Consider the following 24959-nt stretch of genomic DNA (forward strand, 5'->3'; position numbering starts at 1 on the left):
TATTCCCCTAAACACACCATTAAAGAAAGTAGTTGATCCTCTACTCGCTGACCAACTGGACAAGTCTCACTTTCCATTTGCATAAAAACTGGTCACTCAACGGTGTTTGGTGGCGGCGGGAAGTATTGAGTCCAACCACTCACAAGGTATTGACTTAATGGAGCCTAAGAGAGCACATCCAAGGTCCAAGATCAGTCATTTATGCTTTAAACAGGTTTGTTGACCAGACCACACACTAGAAGTTGAAGGGACGACGACGTTTCGGTCCGTCCTGGCCCATTCTCAAGTCGATTGTGAGATCACAATCGACTTGAGAATGGTCCAGGACGGACCGAAACGTCGTCGTCCCTTCAACTTCTAGTGTGTGGTCTGGTCAACATACTTCAGCCACGTTATTGTGACTCATCGCCTGCTTAACAGGTTTGCTTAGGTTCTTTAATTACCGGTTACTGACAAGGTACTTTGGTCTCTCTCTTTCCTTCATTTTTCCAAAGATTTTGACGAAGTTGATTACGCCAAACTTTTGACAGAATTTCTTAACAAAATTGTTTTCTTTCATCACTAAATATCTATCTGTATTATTATCAATATATTTCTTAACAGGTATGCAAATTAGTTCTAAAATGGAGTAATGTCCTCTCTGAAAATTTCTCACTAGAAATGGGGTTAAACAAGGTGCTGTTTTCAGCCCAATTTTGCTTCCTTTCTTGTTGCGCTGGCTGTCGTATAGGCTGTTATGTGTGTGGAATGGAGTCATGTAGCAGAGGACTACCGAAAAGCGGGCCCCAAGAGCTGAAGCTCGAATTTAAAACTTAGATAAGTAAATACAGACACACACACACACACATTGTGGGGTAGGAGCGCATACTGTGCTCTCCAACTTGAGAATCGCTTTTAAATACTTCGACGGTAAAATATTAAAGAAATATAAAGAAATATAAAGAAATTATTCACGACCTACGTGAGACCAAAGCTGGAATATGCAGCAGCTGTATAGCACCAATGTCTTAAGCACATCACTAAACTAAAAAAGGTGCAAAGACACACAAATGTCTTCCGGAACTGACAAACAAGAACTACGAAGAGAGGCGTTAATATACCAAACCTAGAAGATAGAAAAAAAGAAGAAGGGATATGACCACGACTTACAAAATAGCGACAGGAATGGACAAAGTTGACAAAGAAGGCAGAACTAATGCCAGCGTTTCCTCTTGTGCTATTCATCTAGCTCTACCTAGCAAAAAGGCTAGTGGAAAAAATTAATTACATTTTGTAATTAGACCAATTGATAAGTGACAATCAGATCTATTATATAGGAACTGTGTATTAGGAGTGATTTTGGCTCCAGGATGGTCCTAGTGATTGTTGACGTTGTGAATGATGTATATAACGGTGTATATACATCACTGAATGATGTATATTGAATGATGTATATTGAATGATGTATATAACGGTGTATATACATCACTGAATGATGTATATTGAATGATGTATATTGAATGATGTATATTGACTGATGTATATAACGGTGTATATACATCACTGAATGATGTATATTGAATGATGTATATTGACTGATGTATATAACGGTGTATATACATCACTGAATGATGTATATTGAATGATGTATATTGAATGATGTATATAACGGTGTATATACATCACTGAATGATGTATATTGAATGATGTATATTGAATGATGTATATTGACTGATGTATATAACGGTGTATATACATCACTGAATGATGTATATTGAATGATGTATATTGAATGATGTATATTGACTGATGTATATAACGGTGTATATACATCACTGAATGATGTATATTGAATGATGTATATTGAATGATGTATATTGACTGATGTATATAACGGTGTATATACATCACTGAATGATGTATATTGAATGATGTATATTGAATGATGAATATTGACTGATGTATATAACGGTGTATATACATCACTGAATGATGTATATTGAATGATGTATATTGAATGATGTATATAACGGTGTATATACATCACTGAATGATGTATATTGAATGATGTATATTGAATGATGTATATTGACTGATGTATATAACGGTGTATATACATCACTGAATGATGTATATTGAATGATGTATATTGACTGATGTATATAACGGTGTATATACATCACTGAATGATGTATATTGAATGATGTATATTGACTGATGTATATAACGGTGTATATACATCACTGAATGATGTATATTGAATGATGTATATTGAATGATGTATATAACGGTGTATATACATCACAGAATGATGTATATTGAATGATGTATATTGACTGATGTATATAACGGTGTATATACATCACTGAATGATGTATATTGACTGATGTATATAACGGTGTATATACATCACTGAATGATGTATATTGAATGATGTATATAACGGTGTATATACATCACTGAATGATGTATATTGAATGATGTATATAACGGTGTATATACATCACTGAATGATGTATATTGAATGATGTATATAACGGTGTATATACATCACTGAATGATGTATATTGAATGATGTATATAACGGTGTATATACATCACTGAATGATGTATATTGAATGATGTATATAACGGTGTATATACATCACTGAATGATGTATATTGAATGATGTATATTGACTGATGTATATAACGGTGTATATACATCACTGAATGATGTATATTGAATGATGTATATTGAATGATGTATATAACGGTGTATTAACATCACTGAATGATGTATATAACGGTGCATATACATCACTGAATGATGTATATTGAATGATGTATATTGACTGATGTATATAACGGTGTATATACATCACTGAATGATGTATATTGAATGATGTATATTGACTGATGTATATAACGGTGTATATACATCACTGAATGATGTATATTGAATGATGTATATTGACTGATGTATATAACGGTGTATATACATCACTGAATGATGTATATTGAATGATGTATATAACGGTGTATATACATCACTGAATGATGTATATTGAATGATGTATATAACGGTGTATATACATCACTGAATGATGTATATTGAATGATGTATATAACAGTGTATATACATCACTGAATGATGTATATTGACTGATGTATATAACGGTGTATATACATCACTGAATGATGTATATTGAATGATGTATATTGAATGATGTATATAACGGTGTATATACATCACTGAATGATGTATATTGAATGATGTATATAACGGTGTATATACATCACTGAATGATGTATATTGAATGATGTATATTGACTGATGTATATAACGGTGTATATACATCACTGAATGATGTATATTGAATGATGTATATTGACTGATGTATATAACGGTGTATATACATCACTGAATGATGTATATTGAATGATGTATATAACGGTGTATATACATCACTGAATGATGTATATTGAATGATGTATATTGACTGATGTATATAACGGTGTATATACATCACTGAATGATGTATATTGAATGATGTATATTGACTGATGTATATAACGGTGTATATACATCACTGAATGATGTATATTGACTGATGTATATAACGGTGTATATACATCACTGAATGATGTATATTGACTGATGTATATAACGGTGTATATACATCACTGAATGATGTATATTGAATGATGTATATTGACTGATGTATATAACGGTGTATATACATCACTGAATGATGTATATTGAATGATGTATATAACGGTGTATATACATCACTGAATGATGTATATTGAATGATGTATATAACGGTGTATATACATCACTGAATGATGTATATTGAATGATGTATATTGACTGATGTATATAACGGTGTATATACATCACTGAATGATGTATATTGAATGATGTATATTGAATGATGTATATAACGGTGTATATACATCACTGAATGATGTATATTGAATGATGTATATAACGGTGTATATACATCACTGAATGATGTATATTGAATGATGTATATTGACTGATGTATATAACGGTGTATATACATCACTGAATGATGTATATTGAATGATGTATATTGACTGATGTATATAACGGTGTATATACATCACTGAATGATGTATATTGAATGATGTATATAACGGTGTATATACATCACTGAATGATGTATATTGAATGATGTATATTGACTGATGTATATAACGGTGTATATACATCACTGAATGATGTATATTGAATGATGTATATTGACTGATGTATATAACGGTGTATATACATCACTGAATGATGTATATTGACTGATGTATATAACGGTGTATATACATCACTGAATGATGTATATTGACTGATGTATATAACGGTGTATATACATCACTGAATGATGTATATTGACTGATGTATATAACGGTGTATATACATCACTGAATGATGTATATTGAATGATGTATATTGACTGATGTATATAACGGTGTATATACATCACTGAATGATGTATATTGAATGATGTATATAACGGTGTATATACATCACTGAATGATGTATATTGAATGATGTATATAACGGTGTATATACATCACTGAATGATGTATATTGAATGATGTATATAACGGTGTATATACATCACTGAATGATGTATATTGAATGATGTATATAACGGTGTATATACATCACTGAATGATGTATATTGAATGATGTATATAACGGTGTATATACATCACTGAATGATGTATATTGAATGATGTATATAACGGTGTATATACATCACTGAATGATGTATATTGAATGATGTATATAACGGTGTATATACATCACTGAATGATGTATATTGAATGATGTATATAACGGTGTATATACATCACTGAATGATGTATATTGACTGATGTATATAACTGAATGCTGGGATTAGTGTATATTTATTTTATCTTCCCATCAAGATCATTTTGTAATGTAAACTGTGTCAATATATATCACCGCTCTAACGGTAAACTACAAGTTGGTTTACCAGTATACAGCACCTTCCAAGAGTACCCTGCTGGAGGAGTACTCGGGGGACCAGTGTACCAAGAGTACCCTGCTGGAGGAGTACTCGGGGGACCAGTATACCAAGAGTACCCTGCTGGAGGAGTACTCGGGGGACCAGTGTACCAAGAGTACCCTGCTGGAGGAGTACTCGGGGGACCAGTGTACCAAGAGTACCCTGCTGGAGGAGTACTCGGGGGACCAGTGTACTAAGAGTACCCTGCTGGAGGAGTACTCGGGGGACCAGTGTACCAAGAGTACCCTGCTGGAGGAGTACTCGGGGGACCAGTGTACCAAGAGTACCCTGCTGGAGGGGTACTCGGGGGACCAGTATACCAAGAGTACCCTGCTGGAGGGGTACTCGGGGGACCAGTATACCAAGAGTACCCTGCTGGAGGAGTACTCGGGGGACCAGTGTACCAAGAGTACCCTGCTGGAGGAGTACTCGGGGGACCAGTGTACCATGAGTACCCTGCTGGAGGAGTACTCGGGGGACCAGTATACCAAGAGTACCCTGCTGGAGGAGTACTCGGGGGACCAGTGTACCAAGAGTACCCTGCTGGAGGAGTACTCGGGGGACCAGTGTACCAAGAGTACCCTGCTGGAGGAGTACTCGGGGGACCAGTGTACTAAGAGTACCCTGCTGGAGGAGTACTCGGGGGACCAGTGTACCAAGAGTACCCTGCTGGAGGAGTACTCGGGGGACCAGTGTACCAAGAGTACCCTGCTGGAGGGGTACTCGGGGGACCAGTATACCAAGAGTACCCTGCTGGAGGGGTACTCGGGGGACCAGTATACCAAGAGTATCCTGCTGGAGGAGTACTCGGGGGACCAGTGTACCAAGAGTACCCTGCTGGAGGAGTACTCGGGGGACCAGTGTACCAAGAGTACCCTGCTGGAGGAGTACTCGGGGGACCAGTATACCAAGAGTACCCTGCTGGAGGGGTACTCGGGGGACCAGTATACCAAGAGTACCCTGCTGGAGGAGTACTCGGGGGACCAGTATACCAAGAGTACCCTGCTGGAGGAGTACTCGGGGGACCAGTGTACCAAGAGTACCCTGCTGGAGGAGTACTCGGGGGACCAGTATACCAAGAGTACCCTGCTGGAGGAGTACTCGGGGGACCAGTATACCAAGAGTACCCTGCTGGAGGGGTACCCGAGAAACGTGTATACCAAGAGTACCCTGCTGGAGGGGTACCCGAGGAACGTGTATACCAAGAGTACCCTGCTGGAGGAGTACTCGGGGGACCAGTATACCAAGAGTACCCTGCTGGAGGAGTACTCGGGGGACCAGTATACCAAGAGTACCCTGCTGGAGGGGTACCCGAGAAACGTGTATACCAAGAGTACCCTGCTGGAGGGGTACCCGAGGAACGTGTATACCAAGAGTACCCTGCTGGAGGGGTACCCGAGGAACGTGTATACCTAGAGTACCCTGCTATACACGGCAGGTACACTCAATAATCAATGCCTCCAGGCAATTGTCTGGGTGAAAACTAACAATTGGACAGACAATTACCGGTGTGTGACCCCCCCCCCCGTCCCCTCCAGCGGTGACTGTTGGGTGACAGATCACCTTCAAGGTGACAGACCACCTTCAAGGTGACAGTCTGGCTACAAGGTGACAGTCTCGCTACAAGGTGACAGTCTGGCTACAAGGTGACAGTCTCGCTACAAGGTGACAGTCTGGCTACAAGGTGACAGTCTGGCTACAAGGTGACAGTCTCGCTACAAGGTGACAGTCTGGCTACAAGGTGACAGTCTGGCTACAAGGTGACAGTCTCGCTACAAGGTGACAGTCTGGCTACAAGGTGACAGTCTCGCTACAAGGTGACAGTCTGGCTATAACTGCTGCTCATTTACCAAGACAAAACCATTTGACTTAAAAAATGAAGCAAACATTACATTTATTTGTTCTATGTAATAGTTCACATATAATATGTAGAGAGATACATGACTCGGAATAAGAAATAACTATGTAGAATTCAATGGGATTGGGTCGTGGGGGAGAGAGAGAGAGGGTGATGTTTGACGAGCTGCCGGCTTCCTGCCCCCGTCGAGGCACACTAGATAACGGGGCCATCGGGTAAATTTAGGTAAGTAAAAGGTGGGGTAAGAAGTAGTGGGAAACAATTGAGCATCTGAAGGGCGCCGACACGGGTTCGAAACCCTTGGGGCTGATGACCTGACGCTGGGGGGGGGGGGGGGGTGAGGGGTGGTACTGTGAGGGTCGTACCGTGAAGGGTCGTACCGTGAAGGGTCGTACCGTGAAGGGTCGTACCACCACACGCAACTGACTCTTGCTGACCCGCGCCTTCAAAACAATATTATTTAGTATTATTGAACATCGAATTCTGAAAGGGGTAAACAGACGTATAATTTTATATCTTTCCTCAGACTAAGTCTATATACATGCCTCTTGTTTGTTGAGGTCAGGTTAACAACCTCCAACAGTGTTTGTGCTGACACTACAACCTCAGACAGACAGACAGACAGACAGACAGACAGACAGACAGACAGACAGACAGGCCGCCTGTCACTCCCGAAGCCTCCACACTGGGCCCAATCTCCTCTCATAACTATGTCCCAGCAAATAAATTAGCATGGCTAACTACACCAGTTTTCAAATCCTTCACGACACTATCTACACTCATATGTTGACAAAACCGTGTAATTTAAAAGATTGCAATAGATTGCACAATCAACATTATTAAAGCCTCAACGTCTCAATAATGTTAAGATTCTACGAAGTGATTTAAGATTGTACTAAGGTGTGTTTTATTAGTGGTTGGGAAATCAAGCCATTGTGGCGCAAGATCTTTTTATTTGTGCAAGGGAGCTGGGTGGGGTGTGGGTGGGTGGGTGGGGTGTGGGTGTGGGTGGGTGATAGGTGAATGGGGTGGTTCAGTTTGACCTCGTACTTACAAAATTTGAAAAGCCACATGTTAGTGTGGACCACTAACACTTTTACTGTCAGGTAAGGTCCTTGTACTGAGGGAGATCAGAACGTTTCTCTCTCTCTCTCTCTCTCTCTCTCTCTCTCTCTCTCTCTCTCTCTCTCTCTCTCTCTCTCTCTCTCTCTCTCTCTCTCAGTGCTTGGGCACGTTTCCTTTCACCTGATGCCTATATTCACCTAGCAGCAAAGATAGGGACCCGGGAGTTACTCAACTGTTGTGGGTGGCATCCTGGGGGCGAAGGTCACCGTAGTTGACCTCTGCAGGAGTCTGAGAGTCAAGGGGGACACAGGAAGCCTTTTAGGGCTACTGAGGTCCCTAATATGATGCAGCCCACAACAGTTGCCTTACTCCTGGTTATCTGTTTGGTGAACAGAGGCATCAGGTGAAAGATAAGCATGATCAATCCACCTCCCTCCCTCCCTGCAAGGGGAATCGAACCAGGGACCACTCTGTTGCGAAGCAAATGCAACACTCACACGAATCCAATCACACGATAATCACTTCTGTTCCAATCGCTATCAACGATTTATTCCCGTTTGATTTGAACTTGATGTAGTAGTTTTAAATAATTGTACCGTTAAACGGGTTAAGGGGAGTTGTGCAACGGGATATATGGAGATGGTGCCGGTGACGTCTCCTTGACGAGGGGGTGACTGGGGGCGCGGGGGGGGGGGGCGTTGAACCCCAAGATGGGAATTCAATATTTGTCGACCCCGGAGATCTGGGCGTTGAAGTGTTTGTGGTGCTGGCAACGGGTCTGTGTGGTGTGTGTGTGTGTGTGGTAGTGTGGTGGAGTGGCAGTGTGTGGTGTGTGTGTGTGGTAGTGTGGTGGAGTGGCAGTGTGTGGTGTGGTGTGTAATGACCTATCAACACTTAACTAACAGTAACTACTGGGCAAGTGAGATCTAGCCGTTTACACCCCAGCTTCCTGTCCTCTTCGTGTTCGTCGCCTTACGACTTAACTCTTCTGAGGTGAGAATTCTTTCTCGAATTGGTCTTAAAGTTGTGGATGGAGGTGGTTCCCAGAACTTCTCCTCTCAGTGGCTTCCACCTGTGGACCTGTATTTCCTTGACCTGTATAGGGTGCCAGTGTTTCCCTACAGTGCTTCGATTCACTTATGTTTCCACTGATGTCCTCTTGTCCCACTTTAAGGAGGCTGTCCTTTATCTTTAGTTCCCCCTTGTTTCCTGCCAATCCTCTAAGACTGTGAGCTCTGTCTCCAATCATATCCTCTAGAATTCTAGTTTGTCAATGTCCTCCTGTAACTGTAATTTACTGTAGTCCTTCACTCTTTTTTACATTCCTTATCAGCCTACCCAACCACTTGGGCTGGACGGTAGAGCGACGGTCTCGCTTCATGCAGGTCGGCGTTCAATCCCCGACCGTCCACAAGTGGTTGGGCACCATTCCTTCTTACCCACCGTCCCATCCCAAATCCTCATCCTGACCCCCCTTCCCTGTGCTATATAGTCATAATTGCTTGCCGCTTTCTCCTGATAATGCCTTCTCATCAGCTTTGCAACATGCGAATTAGGGATAACAGCGATCATAGGACTAAGCCTTTTGGGACCCCGTTTTGACATATTCATTAGGCTCGAAATGTCTTCTTAACAGAGTCTTATTTTCTGTCTTGTCAGGTCTCCCTTTTCCAGTACAGTGTTTTGACAGAAATTCCTGCGGGCCGCTCCAAGCAACAGCCTGGTGGACCAAACTCTCACAAGTCAAGCCTGGCCTCGGGCCGGGCTTGGGGAGTAGAAGAGCTCCCAGAACCCCATCCACCAGGTGTCAAAGAAGCCTGATTTTCTATTTTATACACCATTTGTACGTGAAAAACAGTATGAAAGGATTTTTTGACAATATAGGAAAATGCACGCTATCCAACCTACTTTTTCCTCTCGTATATTAGTAACCTTTTCATAAAAAACTCAATCCGGTATATCAAGTACGACTTTTCCTTGCTAAACCTATTCTGCCCTTTCGTTACCAAGTTGGCCCTCTCTAGGGGGACCCTTTCATTATCAACCTCATTATTTTCTCCGTTACTTCACACTAAAAATATTTGTCTAGTGTCTCTGTTGTTAAATATCGGAGAGACTACGTTAGAAAGCCCCAAGCCATTGGTATATATAGTGTAAATGGCCTTGGTGTTTTCTCTTAATAGGTCCTTTTCCCTTGCCTTTTTTTCCTGAAGTCTGGGGTGTCCTGTCTTGAGTGTTTTGTGGACATCTTTATAGATAGTGTGTGAGTACTTCAACAGCCATGAGCAAGTTTGGTGCTATTGATTGTGTTGTGTCTTACCCTCACAATCAACACAATCAGGGCCTCGTGGCTGGGAGGACAGCGCCCGGGGGTCGTGGTCTTAAGGGCCCGGGGTTCGATTCCTGGCCGAGGCAGAAACAAATGGGTAGAGTTTCTTTCACTTGTTCACTTGGGAGTAAATAGGTACCTGAGAGATAGACAGCTGCTATGGGCTGCTTCCTGTGGCTGTGTGTGTGTGTGTGTGTGTGTGTGTGTGTGTGTGTGTGTGTGTGTGTGTGTGTGTGTGTGTTGACCTATAAATTCAAGAACCTGTTTGATCAGTAAACTCAGAAGTTGAAGAGTCAGGTGTAGGTGCCGAGGGAAGACTTCGTAATCTTTCTCTTGCAAGTCATTGATCTCCTGCACCTGTTGGCCTGACCCGAACACCTGTTGGCCTGACCCGAACACCTGTTGACCTGACCCGGACACCTGTTGGCCTGACCCGGACAGCTGTTGGCCTGATCCGGACACCTGTTGGGCTGACCCGAACACCTGTTGGCCTGACCCGGACAGCTGTTGGCCTGACCCGGACAGCTGTTGGCCTGACCCGGACACCTGTTGGTCTGACCCGAACACCTGTTGGCCTGACCCGTACACCTATTGGCCTGACCCGGACACCTGTTGGCCTGACTCGTACACCTGTTGGCCTGACCCGGACACCTGTTGACCTGACCCGAACACCTGTTGGTCCAGACAAAATGGCTTACATTTGACCTCACGTCTCCAACTATTTCAGGTCCTGGGTCAGCTGCTCGAATTTAGACAATTCGAGTCGTGCTACTGATTGTATCTATTGATTGTGCTACTGATTGTATCTATTGATTGTGCTACTGATTGTATCTATTGATTGTGCTACTGATTGTATCTATTGATTGTTTACATCTTGATTCTATATATTTAACCTAAAGCAAGAGTTACACCTCGTGTAACTATTTATTTTTGCCTGTCATAGGTGCTTGTTTGACCCAGTGCAACTGGTTATTTGACCTAGGGAGAGAGAGAGAGAGAGAGAGAGAGGGAGAGAGAGAGAGAGAGAGAGAGAGCAACAGGGGACCGTTCAACCCGTCCTCTTAATACCACGTCTCATTTCGACGTATGTTACCTAAGACCAAAAACCGTCATACTAGAAAAGGGAAGCGACTGACACAAATTGACATACTGTCCCGTTTTCTGTTTTGGGTCCTCTGGAAGGTTAGGATAAGAGGGCACTTTAGTACGACAGTTTCTGGACGTTGGGGACGAGAGCGGCCTGGCTAATGACCGTACTCTGACCTTTACATATAGGGAAAGAAGAAATGCCAACTGTTACAAAGGTCATTAATCACGGGGTTCCAGAAATTTCTACCTGGGGAGGGAAGAAAGTGATATATTGGGAATTAAGTTTGTCTCTATAGTGACTATGAAAAGCCAGATGTTTAACCCTAGTATGTGATGAGGAGTTAGTGAGGGTGTGTGTGTGTGTGTGGAGGGACAGTAGTGAGGGTGTGTGTGTGTGTGTGGAGGGACAGTAATGAGGGTGTGTGTGTGTGTGGAGGGACAGTAGTGAGGGTGTGTGTGTGGAGGGTCAGTAGTGAGGGTGTGTGTGTGTGTGTGGAGGGTCAGTAGTGAGGGTGTGTGTGTGTGTGTGGAGGGTCAGTAGTGAGGGTGTGTGTGTGTGTGTGTGTGTGTGTGTGTGTGGAGGGACAGTAGTGAGGGTGTGTGTGTGTGTGTGGAGGGTCAGTAGTGAGGGTGTGTGTGTGTGTGGAGGGACAGTAGTGAGGGTGTGTGTGTGTGTGTGTGGAGGGACAGTAGTGAGGGTGTGTGTGTGGAGGGTCAGTAGTGAGGGTGTGTGTGTGTGGAGGGTCAGTAGTGAGGGTGTGTGTGTGTGTGTGGAGGGACAGTAGTGAGGGTGTGTGTGTGTGTGGAGGGACAGTAGTGAGGGTGTGTGTGTGGAGGGTCAGTAGTGAGGGTGTGTGTGTGTGTGTGGAGGGTCAGTAGTGAGGGTGTGTGTGTGTGTGTGGAGGGATAGTAGTGAGGGTGTGTGTGTGTGTGTGGAGGGACAGTAGTGAGGGTGTGTGTGTGGAGGGTCAGTAGTGAGGGTGTGTGTGTGTGTGTGTGTGGAGGGTCAGTAGTGAGGGTGTGTGTGTGTGTGTGGAGGGACAGTAGTGAGGGTGTGTGTGTGTGTGGAGGGTCAGTAGTGAGGGTGTGTGTGTGTGTGGAGGGTCAGTAGTGAGGGTGTGTGTGTGTGTGTGGAGGGTCAGTAGTGAGGGTGTGTGTGTGTGTGTGTGTGTGGAGGGACAGTAGTGAGGGTGTGTGTGTGTGTGTGGAGGGTCAGTAGTGAGGGTGTGTGTGTGTGTGTGGAGGGACAGTAGTGAGGGTGTGTGTGTGTGTGTGGAGGGACAGTAGTGAGGGTGTGTGTGTGTGTGTGGAGGGACAGTAGTGAGGGTGTGTGTGTGGAGGGTCAGTAGTGAGGGTGTGTGTGTGTGTGTGGAGGGTCAGTAGTGAGGGTGTGTGGAGGGACAGTAGTGAGGGTGTGTGTGTGTGTGGAGGGACAGTAGTGAGGGTGTGAGTGTGGAGGGTCAGTAGTGAGGGTGTGTGTGTGTGTGTGGAGGGTCAGTAGTGAGGGTGTGTGTGTGTGTGTGGAGGGATAGTAGTGAGGGTGTGTGTGTGTGTGTGGAGGGACAGTAGTGAGGGTGTGTGTGTGGAGGGTCAGTAGTGAGGGGGTGTGTGTGTGTGTGTGTGGAGGGTCAGTAGTGAGGGTGTGTGTGTGTGTGTGGAGGGACAGTAGTGAGGGTGTGTGTGTGTGTGGAGGGTCAGTAGTGAGGGTGTGTGTGTGTGTGGAGGGTCAGTAGTGAGGGTGTGTGTGTGGAGGGTCAGTAGTGAGGGTGTGTGTGTGTGTGTGTGTGGAGGGACAGTAGTGAGGGTGTGTGTGTGTGTGTGGAGGGTCAGTAGTGAGGGTGTGTGTGTGTGTGTGGAGGGACAGTAGTGAGGGTGTGTGTGTGTGTGTGTGGAGGGACAGTAGTGAGGGTGTGTGTGTGTGTGTGGAGGGACAGTAGTGAGGGTGTGTGTGTGTGTGTGGAGGGACAGTAGTGAGGGTGTGTGTGTGGAGGGTCAGTAGTGAGGGTGTGTGTGTGTGTGTGGAGGGTCAGTAGTGAGGGTGTGTGGAGGGACAGTAGTGAGGGTGTGTGTGTGTGTGGAGGGACAGTAGTGAGGGTGTGAGTGTGGAGGGTCAGTAGTGAGGGTGTGTGTGTGTGTGTGGAGGGTCAGTAGTGAGGGTGTGTGTGTGTGTGTGGAGGGTCAGTAGTGAGGGTGTGTGTGTGTGTGTGGAGGGACAGTAGTGAGGGTGTGTGTGTGTGTGGAGGGTCAGTAGTGAGGGTGTGTGTGTGTGTGTGGAGGGACAGTAGTGAGGGTGTGTGTGTGTGTGGAGGGTCAGTAGTGAGGGTGTGTGTGTGTGTGGAGGGTCAGTAGTGAGGGTGTGTGTGTGTGTGGAGGGTCAGTAGTGAGTGTGTGTGTGTGTGTGTGGAGGGTCAGTAGTGAGGGTGTGTGTGTGTGTGGAGGGTCAGTAGTGAGGGTGTGTGTGTGTGTGTGGAGGGACAGTAGTGAGGGTGTGTGTGTGTGTGTGGAGGGTCAGTAGTGAGGGTGTGTGTGTGTGTGGAGGGACAGTAGTGAGGGTGTGTGTGTGTGGAGGGACAGTAGTGAGTGTGTGTGTGTGTGTGTGGAGGGTCAGTAGTGAGGGTGTGTGTGTGTGTGTGTGTGTGGAGGGACAGTAGTGAGGGTGTGTGTGTGTGGAGGGACAGTAGTGAGGGTGTGTGTGTGTGGAGGGACAGTAGTGAGGGTGTGTGTGTGTGGAGGGACAGTAGTGAGGGTGTGTGTGTGTGGAGGGACAGTAGTGAGGGTGTGTGTGTGTGTGGAGGGACAGTAGTGAGGGTGTGTGTGTGTGTGTGGAGGGTCAGTAGTGAGGGTGTGTGTGTGTGTGTGTGGAGGGACAGTAGTGAGGGTGTGTGTGTGTGGAGGGACAGTAGTGAGGGTGTGTGTGTGTGGAGGGACAGTAGTGAGTGTGTGTGTGTGTGGAGGGACAGTAGTGAGGGTGTGTGTGTGTGTGTGTGTGTGTGGAGGGACAGTAGTGAGGGTGTGTGTGTGTGTGTGTGTGGAGGGACAGTAGTGAGGGTGTGTGTGTGTGTGTGTGGAGGGACAGTAGTGAGGGTGTGTGTGTGTGTGTGGTGGGACAGTAGTGAGGGTGTGTGTGTGTGTGGTGGGACAGTAGTGAGGGTGTGTGTGTGTGTGGTGGGACAGTAGTGAGTGTGTGTGTGTGTGGTGGGACAGTAGTGAGGGTGTGTGTGTGTGGTGGGACAGTAGTTAGGGTGTGTGTGTGTGGTGGGACAGTAGTGAGGGTGTGTGTGTGTGTGTGTGTGTGTGTGTGTGTGTGTGTGTGTGTGTGTGTGTGTGTGTGTGTGTGTGTGTGTGTGTGGTGGGACAATAGTGTGTGTGTGTGTGGAGGGACAATAGTGAGGGTGTGTGTGTGTGTTTGTGTGTGTGTGGTGGGACAGTAGTGAGTGTGTGTGTGTGGTGGGACAATAGTGAGGGTGTGTGTGTGTGTGTGTGGTGGGACATTAGTGAGTGTGTGTGTGTGTGTGGTGGGACATTAGTGAGTGTGTGTGTGTGTGGTGGGACAATAGTGTGTGTGTGTGTGTGTGTGTGTGGTGGGACAATAGTGTGTGTGTGTGTGTGTGTGGTGGGACAATAGTGTGTGTGTGTGTGGAGGGACAATAGTGAGGGTGTGTGTGTGTGTGTGGTGGGACAGTAGTGAGTGTGTGTGTGTGGTGGGACAATAGTGAGGGTGTGTGTGTGTGTGTGGTGGGTCAGTAGTGAGGATGTGTGTGTGTGTGGAGGGACAGTAGTGAGGGTGTGTGTGTGTGTGGAGGGACAGTAGCTAGGGTATGTGTGTGTGTGGAGGGACAGTAGTGAGGTGTGTGTGTGTGTGGAGGGACAGTAGTGAGGTGTGTGTGTGTGTGTGGAGGGACAGTAGTGAGGGTGAGTGTGTGTGTGTGTGGTAGGACAGTAGTGAGAGTGTGTGTGTGTGGTGGTGGGACAGTAGTGAGTGTGTGTGTGTGTGGTGGGACAGTAGTGAGTGTGTGTGTGTGTGGTGGGACAGTAGTGAGTGTGTGTGTGTGTGTGGTGGGACAGTAGTGAGTGTGTGTGTGTGTGGTGGGACAGTAGTGAGTGTGTGTGTGTGTGTGGAGGGACAGTAGTGAGGGTGTGTGTCTGTGTGTGGTGGAACAGTAGTGAGTGTATGTGTGTGTGTGTGGAGGGACAGTAGTGAGGGTGTGTGTGTGTGTGGAGGGACAGTAGTGAGTGTGTGTGTGTGTGTGTGTGGAGGGACAGTAGTGAGTGTGTGTGTGTGTGGAGGGACAGTAGTGAGGGTGTGTGTGTGTGTGGAGGGACAGTAATGAGGGTGTGTGTGTGTGTGTGTGGAGGGACAGTAGTGAGGGTGTGTGTGTGTGTGTGTGTGGAGGGACAGTAGTGTGTGTGTGTGTGTGGAGGGACAGTAGTGAGGATGTGTGTGTGTGTGTGGTGGGTCAGTAGTGAGGGTGTGTGTGTGTGTGTGTGGTGGGACAGTAGTGAGGGTGTGTGTATGTGTGGTGGGACAGTAGTGAGGGTGTGTGTATGTGTGGTGGGACAGTAGTGAGGGTGTGTGTGTGGTGGGACAGTAGTGAGAGTGTGTGTGTGTGGTGGGACAGTAGTGAGGGTGTGTGTGTGTGTGTGTGTGTGTGGGGTGCGACAGTAGTGAGTGTGTGTGTGTGTGTGGTGGGACAATAGTGTGTGTGTGTGGTGGGACAATAGTGTGTGTGTGTGGAGGGACAATAGTGAGGGTGTGTGTGTGTGTGTGTGTGGTGGGACAGTAGTGAGTGTGTGTGTGTGTGGTGGGACAATAGTGAGGGTGTGTGTGTGTGTGTGGTGGGACAATAGTGAGGGTGTGTGTGTGTGTGTGGTGGGACAATAGTGAGGGTGTGTGTGTGTGTGTGGTGGGACAATAGTGTGTGTGTGTGTGTATGTGGTGGGACAATAGTGTGTGTGTGTGGAGGGACAATAGTGAGGGTGTGTGTGTGTGTGTGTGTGGTGGGACAATAGTGAGGGTGTGTGTGTGGTGGGTCAGTAGTGAGGGTGTGTGTGTGTGTGTGGAGGGACAGTAGTGAGGGTGTGTGTGTGTGTGGAGGGACAGTAGCTAGGGTGTGTGTGTGTGTGGAGGGACAGTAGTGAGGTGTGTGTGTGTGTGGAGGGACAGTAGTGAGGTGTGTGTGTGTGGAGGGACAGTAGTGAGGTGTGTGTGTGTGTGGACAGTAGTGAGGTGTGTGTGTGGTGGGACAGTAGCTAGGGTGTGTGTGTGTGTGGAGGGACAGTAGTGAGGTGTGTGTGTGTGGAGGGACAGTAGTGAGGTGTGTGTGTGTGGAGGGACAGTAGTGAGGTGTGTGTGTGTGGAGGGACAGTAGTGAGGTGTGTGTGTGTGGAGGGACAGTAGTGAGGTGTGTGTGTGTGTGGAGAGGGACAGTTAGCCAGGTATATATAGTAGATAGTAACAATACCATGAAGCATGAGTCACCACGTGGTTAACTAACCTTGTATTCTGGACCCCGGAGCATAGTAAGCGTCGGAGGCCGTGAAGGAGTGCTTAAAACTCGCAAGAGACCTAGGCTCGGTGTTCGGGTGATTAGGTCTATTAGGGATTTCCCTGATGCAGGCCTCAATAGGCGCCCCATCAGGGAAGGCCTCACAGCCTACCAACACCGCCACCAACAACACAATCTTCAAGCTCAACATGGTTCAGTAACACTCTCAAAGTCTCCTTATAGAAGTATTCTCCGTGTTTCCAAGGCACAGTAAGAGTGTTTCTGGCGCGGGGGGCAGCGGTAGTGCCGGTCACGGAGGCCGGGGCGGGAGTGGAGCTCCGCGCCCCCCTCGCTAGCCTTTTATAGCTGGCTGGTGACGTCACTGGTCACGTGTCTTGGGGGGGTGTTTGTTGATGGTGACGTCATCGGTCATGTGACTCAGGGGGTTAGGGGAGGTGGGGGGGTGTTGCTCTCAGACCTTTCCAGGAGAGTAAACAGTCATTGGGTTGAGTCACCTCACTCACCTTTCTCACACTTGTCAACTCTCCCCTCACATCTGTTAACTCTCCCTCACACCTGTCAACTCTCTCTCACACCTGTCAACTACCCTTCCCACCTGTCAATTACTCCTCACACCTATTAACCCTCTCTGACATCTGTCAATCCAACCTCACACCGGCTGACTATCCTTCACATTTGTCTACCACCATCACACCTGTCAATTACTCTCCCTCACACCTGTCAACTCGTCACACACCTGTTAACTCGTCACACATCTGTCAACAAAGCAACAGCAACGAGCCACAACAGCACCAAGGTCACGTGATCCTTCCCACCAACCCCCTAACAGTCACCAGACAGTAATCGCTTAGTAATATTGGTCCCTAATGGTGGCTTTCAAGGCTGCCGCGCTGTCCCGTCCTCCTCCTCCTATACCCCTCTATAGTGGTGAGGGGAAGCTGTGCCCTCATCTTATACCCTCTCGCACGGAACATTTGTGGGTGGGTGCTGCTGCAGAGGAGGAAGTTGCTCTAGCTTTGCACGCGGTGCATTTCCTCTGTGCCTCTACAGTCCGTCTATTTTCTGCCGCACGGGCCCCTGTGGTGTTCCAAGTTGGACGGTCCTGAACAAGCGACTCCCGACTTTGAGAGAACTCCTTGAAGCAGTCCTTGAATCGTTTCTTCTGCTCCCCAGCAGAACCCGTGCCCCTGGCGGAATTCTCCGTGCAGCAGGTGTTTAGGCAGTCTGCTGTCAGGCATTCTGACAAATGTGGCCTGCCCAGCTGGTCTGAGTTTTCTATAGGAGGGTATAGACGTGCCCCTTCTAGGACCTTCGTGTCCGGGATTTTGTCCTGCCACCTGATGTGGAGAAGTCTGCGGAGACTACTCAAGTGAAAGTGATTGAGCTGTTTGGCGTGTCTGCTGTAGACAGTCCAGGTCTCTCTGGCGTGGAGAAGGGTGGTGAATAAGTTTGCGAGTAAGTCTCCAGTTTGGTGGTAAGTGTGAGGTCCCTAATAGATATTCTCACGTAATCTTCCAAAGGCAGCGCCGCCCTTGGCGGTCCTGTTGTTGACTTCTGAGTCTATGTTCACTGTTCTTGAGAGTTTGGCGCCAAGATTGGTAAAGTTGTCAACTGTCTGCAGGTTCTGCCCCTTGTGAGTGATGTGCGGGTCCTGGTAGGGTATTCCGGACGCGGGTCCTGGTAGGGTATTCCGGACGCGGGTCCTGGTAGGGTATTCCGGACGCGGGTCCTGGTAGGGTATTCCGGACGCGGGTCCTGGTAGGGTATTCCGGACGCGGGTCCTGGTAGGGTATTCCGGACGCGGGTCCTGGTAGGGTATTCCGGACGCGGGTCCTGGTAGGGTATTCCGGACGCGGGTCCTGGTAGGGTATTCCGGACGCGGGTCCTGGTAGGGTATTCCGGACGCGGGTCCTGGTAGGGTATTCCGGACGCGGGCTGGTACATGACCTCAGGCTTTTTGGTGGTGATGATAAGTGATGTTGTCGCAGGCTTGTGAGAAGCAGTGTGTTTCGTGCTGCTCTGTGCTGGTGTTGAGGGCACAGTCATCAGCGAACAGGAAGTCTTTTATGACAGTGTCTTCACCTTTGTAACAACCGGTAGGCTCCTGGTTGAACAGCCCACCGTCAGTCCTGTATCTGGTGGGTATTCCGCCCTGGCGATCACGGAAGACATCAGTGAGCATGGCCAACAATACCATGCTGACGAGTGTTGGGGCGAGAACGCAGCCCTCCTTCACCCCGCTCGTCACTGGGATGGCTTCTGACTCGTCTCCATCGTCCAGTACTTTCACCATGATGCTATCGTGGAGCTGCCGGACAATCGCAGTAAACTTGCCGTTACAGCCAAACTTCTCCATTATCTTCCACAAGCCAAGGACCTTTAGGAGCCGGTCGGCCGAGCGGCGGGGACACTAAAGCCCCGAAATCATCTCAAGATAACCTCAAGATAGCCATCCGTGCTGGCCGTATCGAAGGCCTTGGTCAGGTCGACGAAGGTCACGAAGAAGTCGTTATGTTGCTCTTGGCATTTTTCTTGGAGCCGGCGAGCAGCAAATATCATATCGACAGTTCCACCTCCTGCGGAACTGCATTGGCTCTCTGGGTGGAGACCCCCTGCTCAAGGTGTTGAAGGAGGCGATTGAGTAGGATACGAGCCAGGATGTTCCGGACGATGGACAGTAGCGTAATGCCCCCCGGTGATTATCGCAAGACTGCCGGTGGCCTTTCCTCTTGTACATGTGAACTATGCTGCCATCTTTCAACTGTTGTGGGACCTCCACTTTATTCCACGAGGACTGGAAGAGCTTTGTCAGTTTCTGCATCATGACTGTGCCTCCTAGTGTGTGTACACTTCAGCAGGGATTGCACCTGATCCTGTCGTTTTGCCACAGGACAGCTGCATGATCACCCTCCTGACAGGGGGTATAAGGTGATCGGAAATTTGCCCAACCATATCCGTCCCGCCCCGGATTCGAACACGGAGTTCTCGAATGTGAATCAACAACGAACCAATAACAAAAAAAAGATTTTGAAAGGCGTGTGACATCAAACCAAATCTTTCCTGGGTACGGTGTTGTTGTTTTTTTTAAACCCAACTTCGTACAGTAGGAAAACTATTTATTATTTTTATTAATTGACAAACCATGAAAGGTGGTTCTTGAAGGACACTTGTGATGTGTATGCTTCAAGGAGACTAAAACATGTGAAGGCGGGGCATGACTTGGACACCCTTGACGATACTCTTGGCAGGAAAAAAACATACTCTCCCAAACCTAGGTTACCCCCGTCTCTGCTGACCTCACGTTCTTGACCCCACGTTCCTGCTGACCCCACGTTCTTGACCCCACGTTCCTGCTGACCCCACGTTCTTGACCCCACGTTCCTGCTGACCCCAAGTTCCTGCTGACCCCAAGTTCCTGCTGACCCCACGTTCTTGACCCCACGTTCTTGACCCCAAGTTCCTGCTGACCCCACGTTCTTGTGTGTTCATATATATATATATATATATATATATATATATATATATATATATATATATATATATATATATATATATATATATATATATATATAACTGAAAACTCACACCCCAGAAGTGACTCGAACCCATACTCCCAGATGCCACGCAACTGGTATGTACAAGACGCCTTAATCCACTTGACCATCACGACCGGACATAATGAGGTGATAGCCGAGGCTATTTGAACCACCCCACCGCCGGCACTCGGATAGTAATCTTGGGCATAGCATTTTACCAAATCACCTCATTCTTTGGGGCACACGTGAGGAACACAAATGCGAACAAGCCTGAATGGTCCCCAGGACAATATGCAACTGAAAACTCACACCCCAGAAGTGACTCGAACCCATACTCCCAGATGCCACGCAACTGGTATGTACAAGACGCCTTAATCCACTTGACCATCACGTGATTTGATGGTAAAATCATGTGATTTGATGATTTGGTAAAATGCTATGCCCAAGATTACTATCCGAGTGCCGGCGGTGGGGTGGTTCAAATAGCCTCGGCTATCACCTCATTATGTCCGGTCGTGATGGTCAAGTGGATTAAGGCGTCTTGTACATACTAGTTGCGTGGCATCTGGGAGTATGGGTTCGAGTCACTTCTGGGGTGTGAGTTTTCAGTTGCATATTGTCCTGGGGACCATTCAGGCTTGTTCGCATTTGTGTTCCTCACGTGTGCCCCAAAGAATGAGGTGATTTGGTAAAATGCTATGCCCAAGATTACTATCCGAGTGCCGGCGGTGGGGTGGTTCAAATAGCCTCGGCTATCACCTCATTATGTCCGGTCGTGATGGTCAAGTGGATTAAGGCGTCTTGTACATACCAGTTGCGTGGCATCTGGGAGTATGGGTTCGAGTCACTTCTGGGGTGTGAGTTTTCAGTTGCATATTGTCCTGGGGACCATTCAGGCTTGTTCGCATTTGTGTTCCTCACGTGTGCCCCAAAGAATGAGGTGATTTGGTAAAATGCTATGCCCAAGATTACTATCCGAGTGCCGGCGGTGGGGTGGTTCAAATAGCCTCGGCTATCACCTCATTATGTCCGGTCGTGATGGTCAAGTGGATTAAGGCGTCTTGTACATACCAGTTGCGTGGCATCTGGGAGTATGGGTTCGAGTCACTTCTGGGGTGTGAGTTTTCAGTTGCATATTGTCCTGGGGACCATTCAGGCTTGTTCGCATATATTATATATATATATATATATATATATATATATATATATATATATATATATATATATATATATATATATATATATATATATATATATATAACATATGTTGTTGAATATGCCCGAAAAGATAAGATTAATAATTCTAACACGAATCTTTTCAATATTTCTGATGTTTTTCTTCACTGTCGAGGGTAATTGAAATATCAACTCTCCAAAATTAATTGTTATTTTTTGGTCTGACGCCTAGAAGCGTTTCGTAAGGGCTTCTTTACATTCTCAAATACTTGTTTACACTTAACACTACACTTATGATACACTTGATACACTGTGTATGATACATTTAACCTACATCTTGCTACAAATCAAATCTACAAATCGGCCAAGGCCCCCCCCCCATCCCAAGACGCATTCATCAATTTTAATACACTATTACAAATAGATTAGGTCTCATATATAAGTTAATATTATTGTGGAGAGACGGGGAGAAGAGAGAGAGATGTGTGTGTGTGTGTGTGTGTGTGTGTGTGTGTGTGTGTGTGTGTGTGTGTGTGTACTCACCTATTTGTGCTTGCAGGATCGAGCATTGACTCTTGGATCCCGCCTTTCCAGACATCGGTTGTTTACCAACCCGTCCTCTCAAAAAGAACGTCACTTTTCGCTGGTATGCGCGCTATGGCCAAATTTGGACGTAATTTGAAATGAAATCGACTCACAAAAGTGACGTTCTGTTCCGTTTTCTGTTTGAGCCGTCCGGCGTACGCGCAGAGGTTATAAGAGGACACTTTAAATTAACGTTTTTCATAACGTTTTGAAACTTTATGAGAATTTCCTGCCCACCTAACCTATCAGAGGACCCTTAACTTACTGTTGTTGAAAAAAAAATCCCAAATTTATTTTCATTTTTTTTTTCATTGTCCAAATTCGGCCATACGGGCAAACGGCCAAAAGCGACGTTCTTTTTAAGAGGACAGGTTGAAAACAGCAACGACTCCTGTCCCATTTCCGCGTGTGTGTGTGTGTGTGTGTGTGTGTGTGTGTGTGTGTGTGTGTGTGTGTACTCACCAGAAGGAGAAGTGTGTGTGTGTGTGGCAGCAAAACAATAGGAAAATATTGGCAAGTCGGAAAACTGTGAACACTTCTGAGAGAAATTATGATGTAGAAGGAGGAGAAATGTCGACACACAACTCATCATTCAACAAAGAAGGGGTGGGGGGGGGGGGGGGGGGTGGACGGGACGGGGAAGAGGGGTTGAGGCAGTACGCATGAAACCACAACCCATCATACAAGTCCAGCAAGACGCCATGGCTCCATTCGACCCTGAGCTATAGCTGCCCCTAACCCAGCAACAACAACAAAGGGTATTTATTATGGAACGTGTACCCTCAAGGGCGCTGAGACCCTCCTCTCTCCCTGTCTCTCCCCCCACACACACACAGCGCACCTCGCCAACTGTTGGCTGATCTACTCATTCATGGACTTTGTAGTCACGACAACACGTAGCGCCAAACAGGTGGAAAATATATCTCCAAGGCGCCACAGCATCCATAATTAGACACACATTGAGGAACAAATTCTACTTGTATACCTTTTCCCATGTGAATCAGTGATTCACAGTGATTCATCTGAAACAGTGAATCATAATCTTTCTCTTTTTATCTCGACGTTTCGTCAACAACGTGACACCTTCTGGAATATACAATTGGCACAGAGAACATTTACATAATGTACACAAACATTTACATGGGAAATTGTGCATATATAAGCATGGGGTTCAACTCGCCCCATCTTGCCCGTTCTTGGGGACGAATAGACCTTCATCGTATAGAGCAACGAAAGGTTCAGCTGAGTGTTGTCTAAATGTAGTTGATAGGCATCGAATGTTCTATATTAGTCATTTTGAGTATTAATTACTAGTACCACTGTAGCCTCCTTTGGTCGCTGGTGTGTGTGTGTGTGTTTGTGTGTGTGTGTGTGTGTGTGTGTGTGTGTGTGTGTGTGTGTGTGTGTGTGTGTGTGTGTGTGTGTGTGTGTTTTACCCTGAGGATTCAGGATGGTGTTGATATAGATGGATTTTTGTTTCATTCTTCCTTTCTGCGAATGAAGTGTAAGACGCCTCACTCAGTGCTAGTAGTGTGCCTAATATAATCTATGTTACGGTGCCCGGAACTGCAGAGAGAGAGAGAGAGAGAGAGAGAGAGAGAGAGAGAGAGAGAGAGAGAGAGAGAGAGAGAGAGAGAGAGAGACGCTGTACAACCCTGCCCGCTCCTCCACAAAGTCCCGCTGCTCCAAACCACCGCAATTCTAATCATTTAAATAAAAAAAAATCACACCAACAGACAATACAAAAACTTAAATATTTTTCATTTTTCGTCAGTCCGTTATCATGGGATAAATAACCATTGGTACCATAGTGAGCATTGGTACCATAGTGAGCATTGGTACCATAGTGAACATTGGTACCATAGTGAACATTGGTACCATAGTGAACATTGGTGCCATAGTGAACATTGGTACCATAGTGAACATTGGTGCCACAGTGAACATTGGTACCATAGTGAACATTGGTACCATAGTGAACATTGGTACCATAGTGAACATTGGTACCACAGTGAACATTGGTACCATAGTGAACATTGGTACCATAGTGAACATTGGTACCATAGTGAACATTGGTACCATAGTGAACATTGGTACCATAGTGAACATTGGTACCATAGTGAACATTGGTACCATAGTGAACATTGGTACCATAGTGAACATTGGTGCCATAGTGAACATTGGTACCATAGTGAACATTGGTGCCACAGTGAACATTGGTACCATAGTGAACATTGGTACCATAGTGAACATTGGTACCATAGTGAACATTGGTACCATAGTGAACATTGGTACCATAGTGAACATTGGTACCATAGTGAACATTGGTACCATAGTGAACATTGGTACCATAGTGAACATTGGTGCCATAGTGAACATTGGTACCACATAATACCAGCAAACTGCTTACTTTCACCGATGACAATACCAGGTTTAGCCAGCAGGCTTCCCGGTGGTAAAGTTTTTGACTTCCTCTCTACTCTCTGAATTCACTATTTGTGTCTACAGAATCGAGCTATTAGCTCTTGGGCCCCGCCTCTCTAACCAATCTATTTTTTTCTCTATTATACGTACTACTATGTATTTCTCTCTTACACACACGTAAGCACACATTCCCCAGGAAGCTCCCAGGTAGCTAGTTCACTGCTAGGTGGACAGGAGCATCACGGTGAAAAGAAACTATGCCTACTGCTCCCAACAGCCTGTTGACAAAATACAGTATTCAGTAGTATATACTATATATAGTAGTATAAAATACAGTATATATAGTAGAGTTCATATATTCTTCGTATTATTTAAGAT

General features: G+C 46.2%; 1 protein-coding gene across 1 annotated transcript in view; it reads right to left on the reverse strand.

The window, feature by feature from the left end:
- LOC123772449 (putative defense protein 1) overlaps positions 1-17172 on the reverse strand; it is a 29989-nt gene extending 12817 nt beyond the window's left edge. Inside the window, exon 1 of the mRNA XM_045765631.2 lies at positions 16852-17172. Within this exon, the coding sequence (XP_045621587.1) occupies positions 16852-17053 (202 nt within the window). The 5' untranslated portion in view covers positions 17054-17172. The remainder of the gene's footprint in view (positions 1-16851) is intronic.
- Positions 17173-24959: the final 7787 nt, after the last annotated feature.

Source organism: Procambarus clarkii, chromosome 14, assembly GCF_040958095.1.
Source record: "Procambarus clarkii isolate CNS0578487 chromosome 14, FALCON_Pclarkii_2.0, whole genome shotgun sequence".
NCBI lineage: Eukaryota > Metazoa > Arthropoda > Malacostraca > Decapoda > Cambaridae > Procambarus > Procambarus clarkii.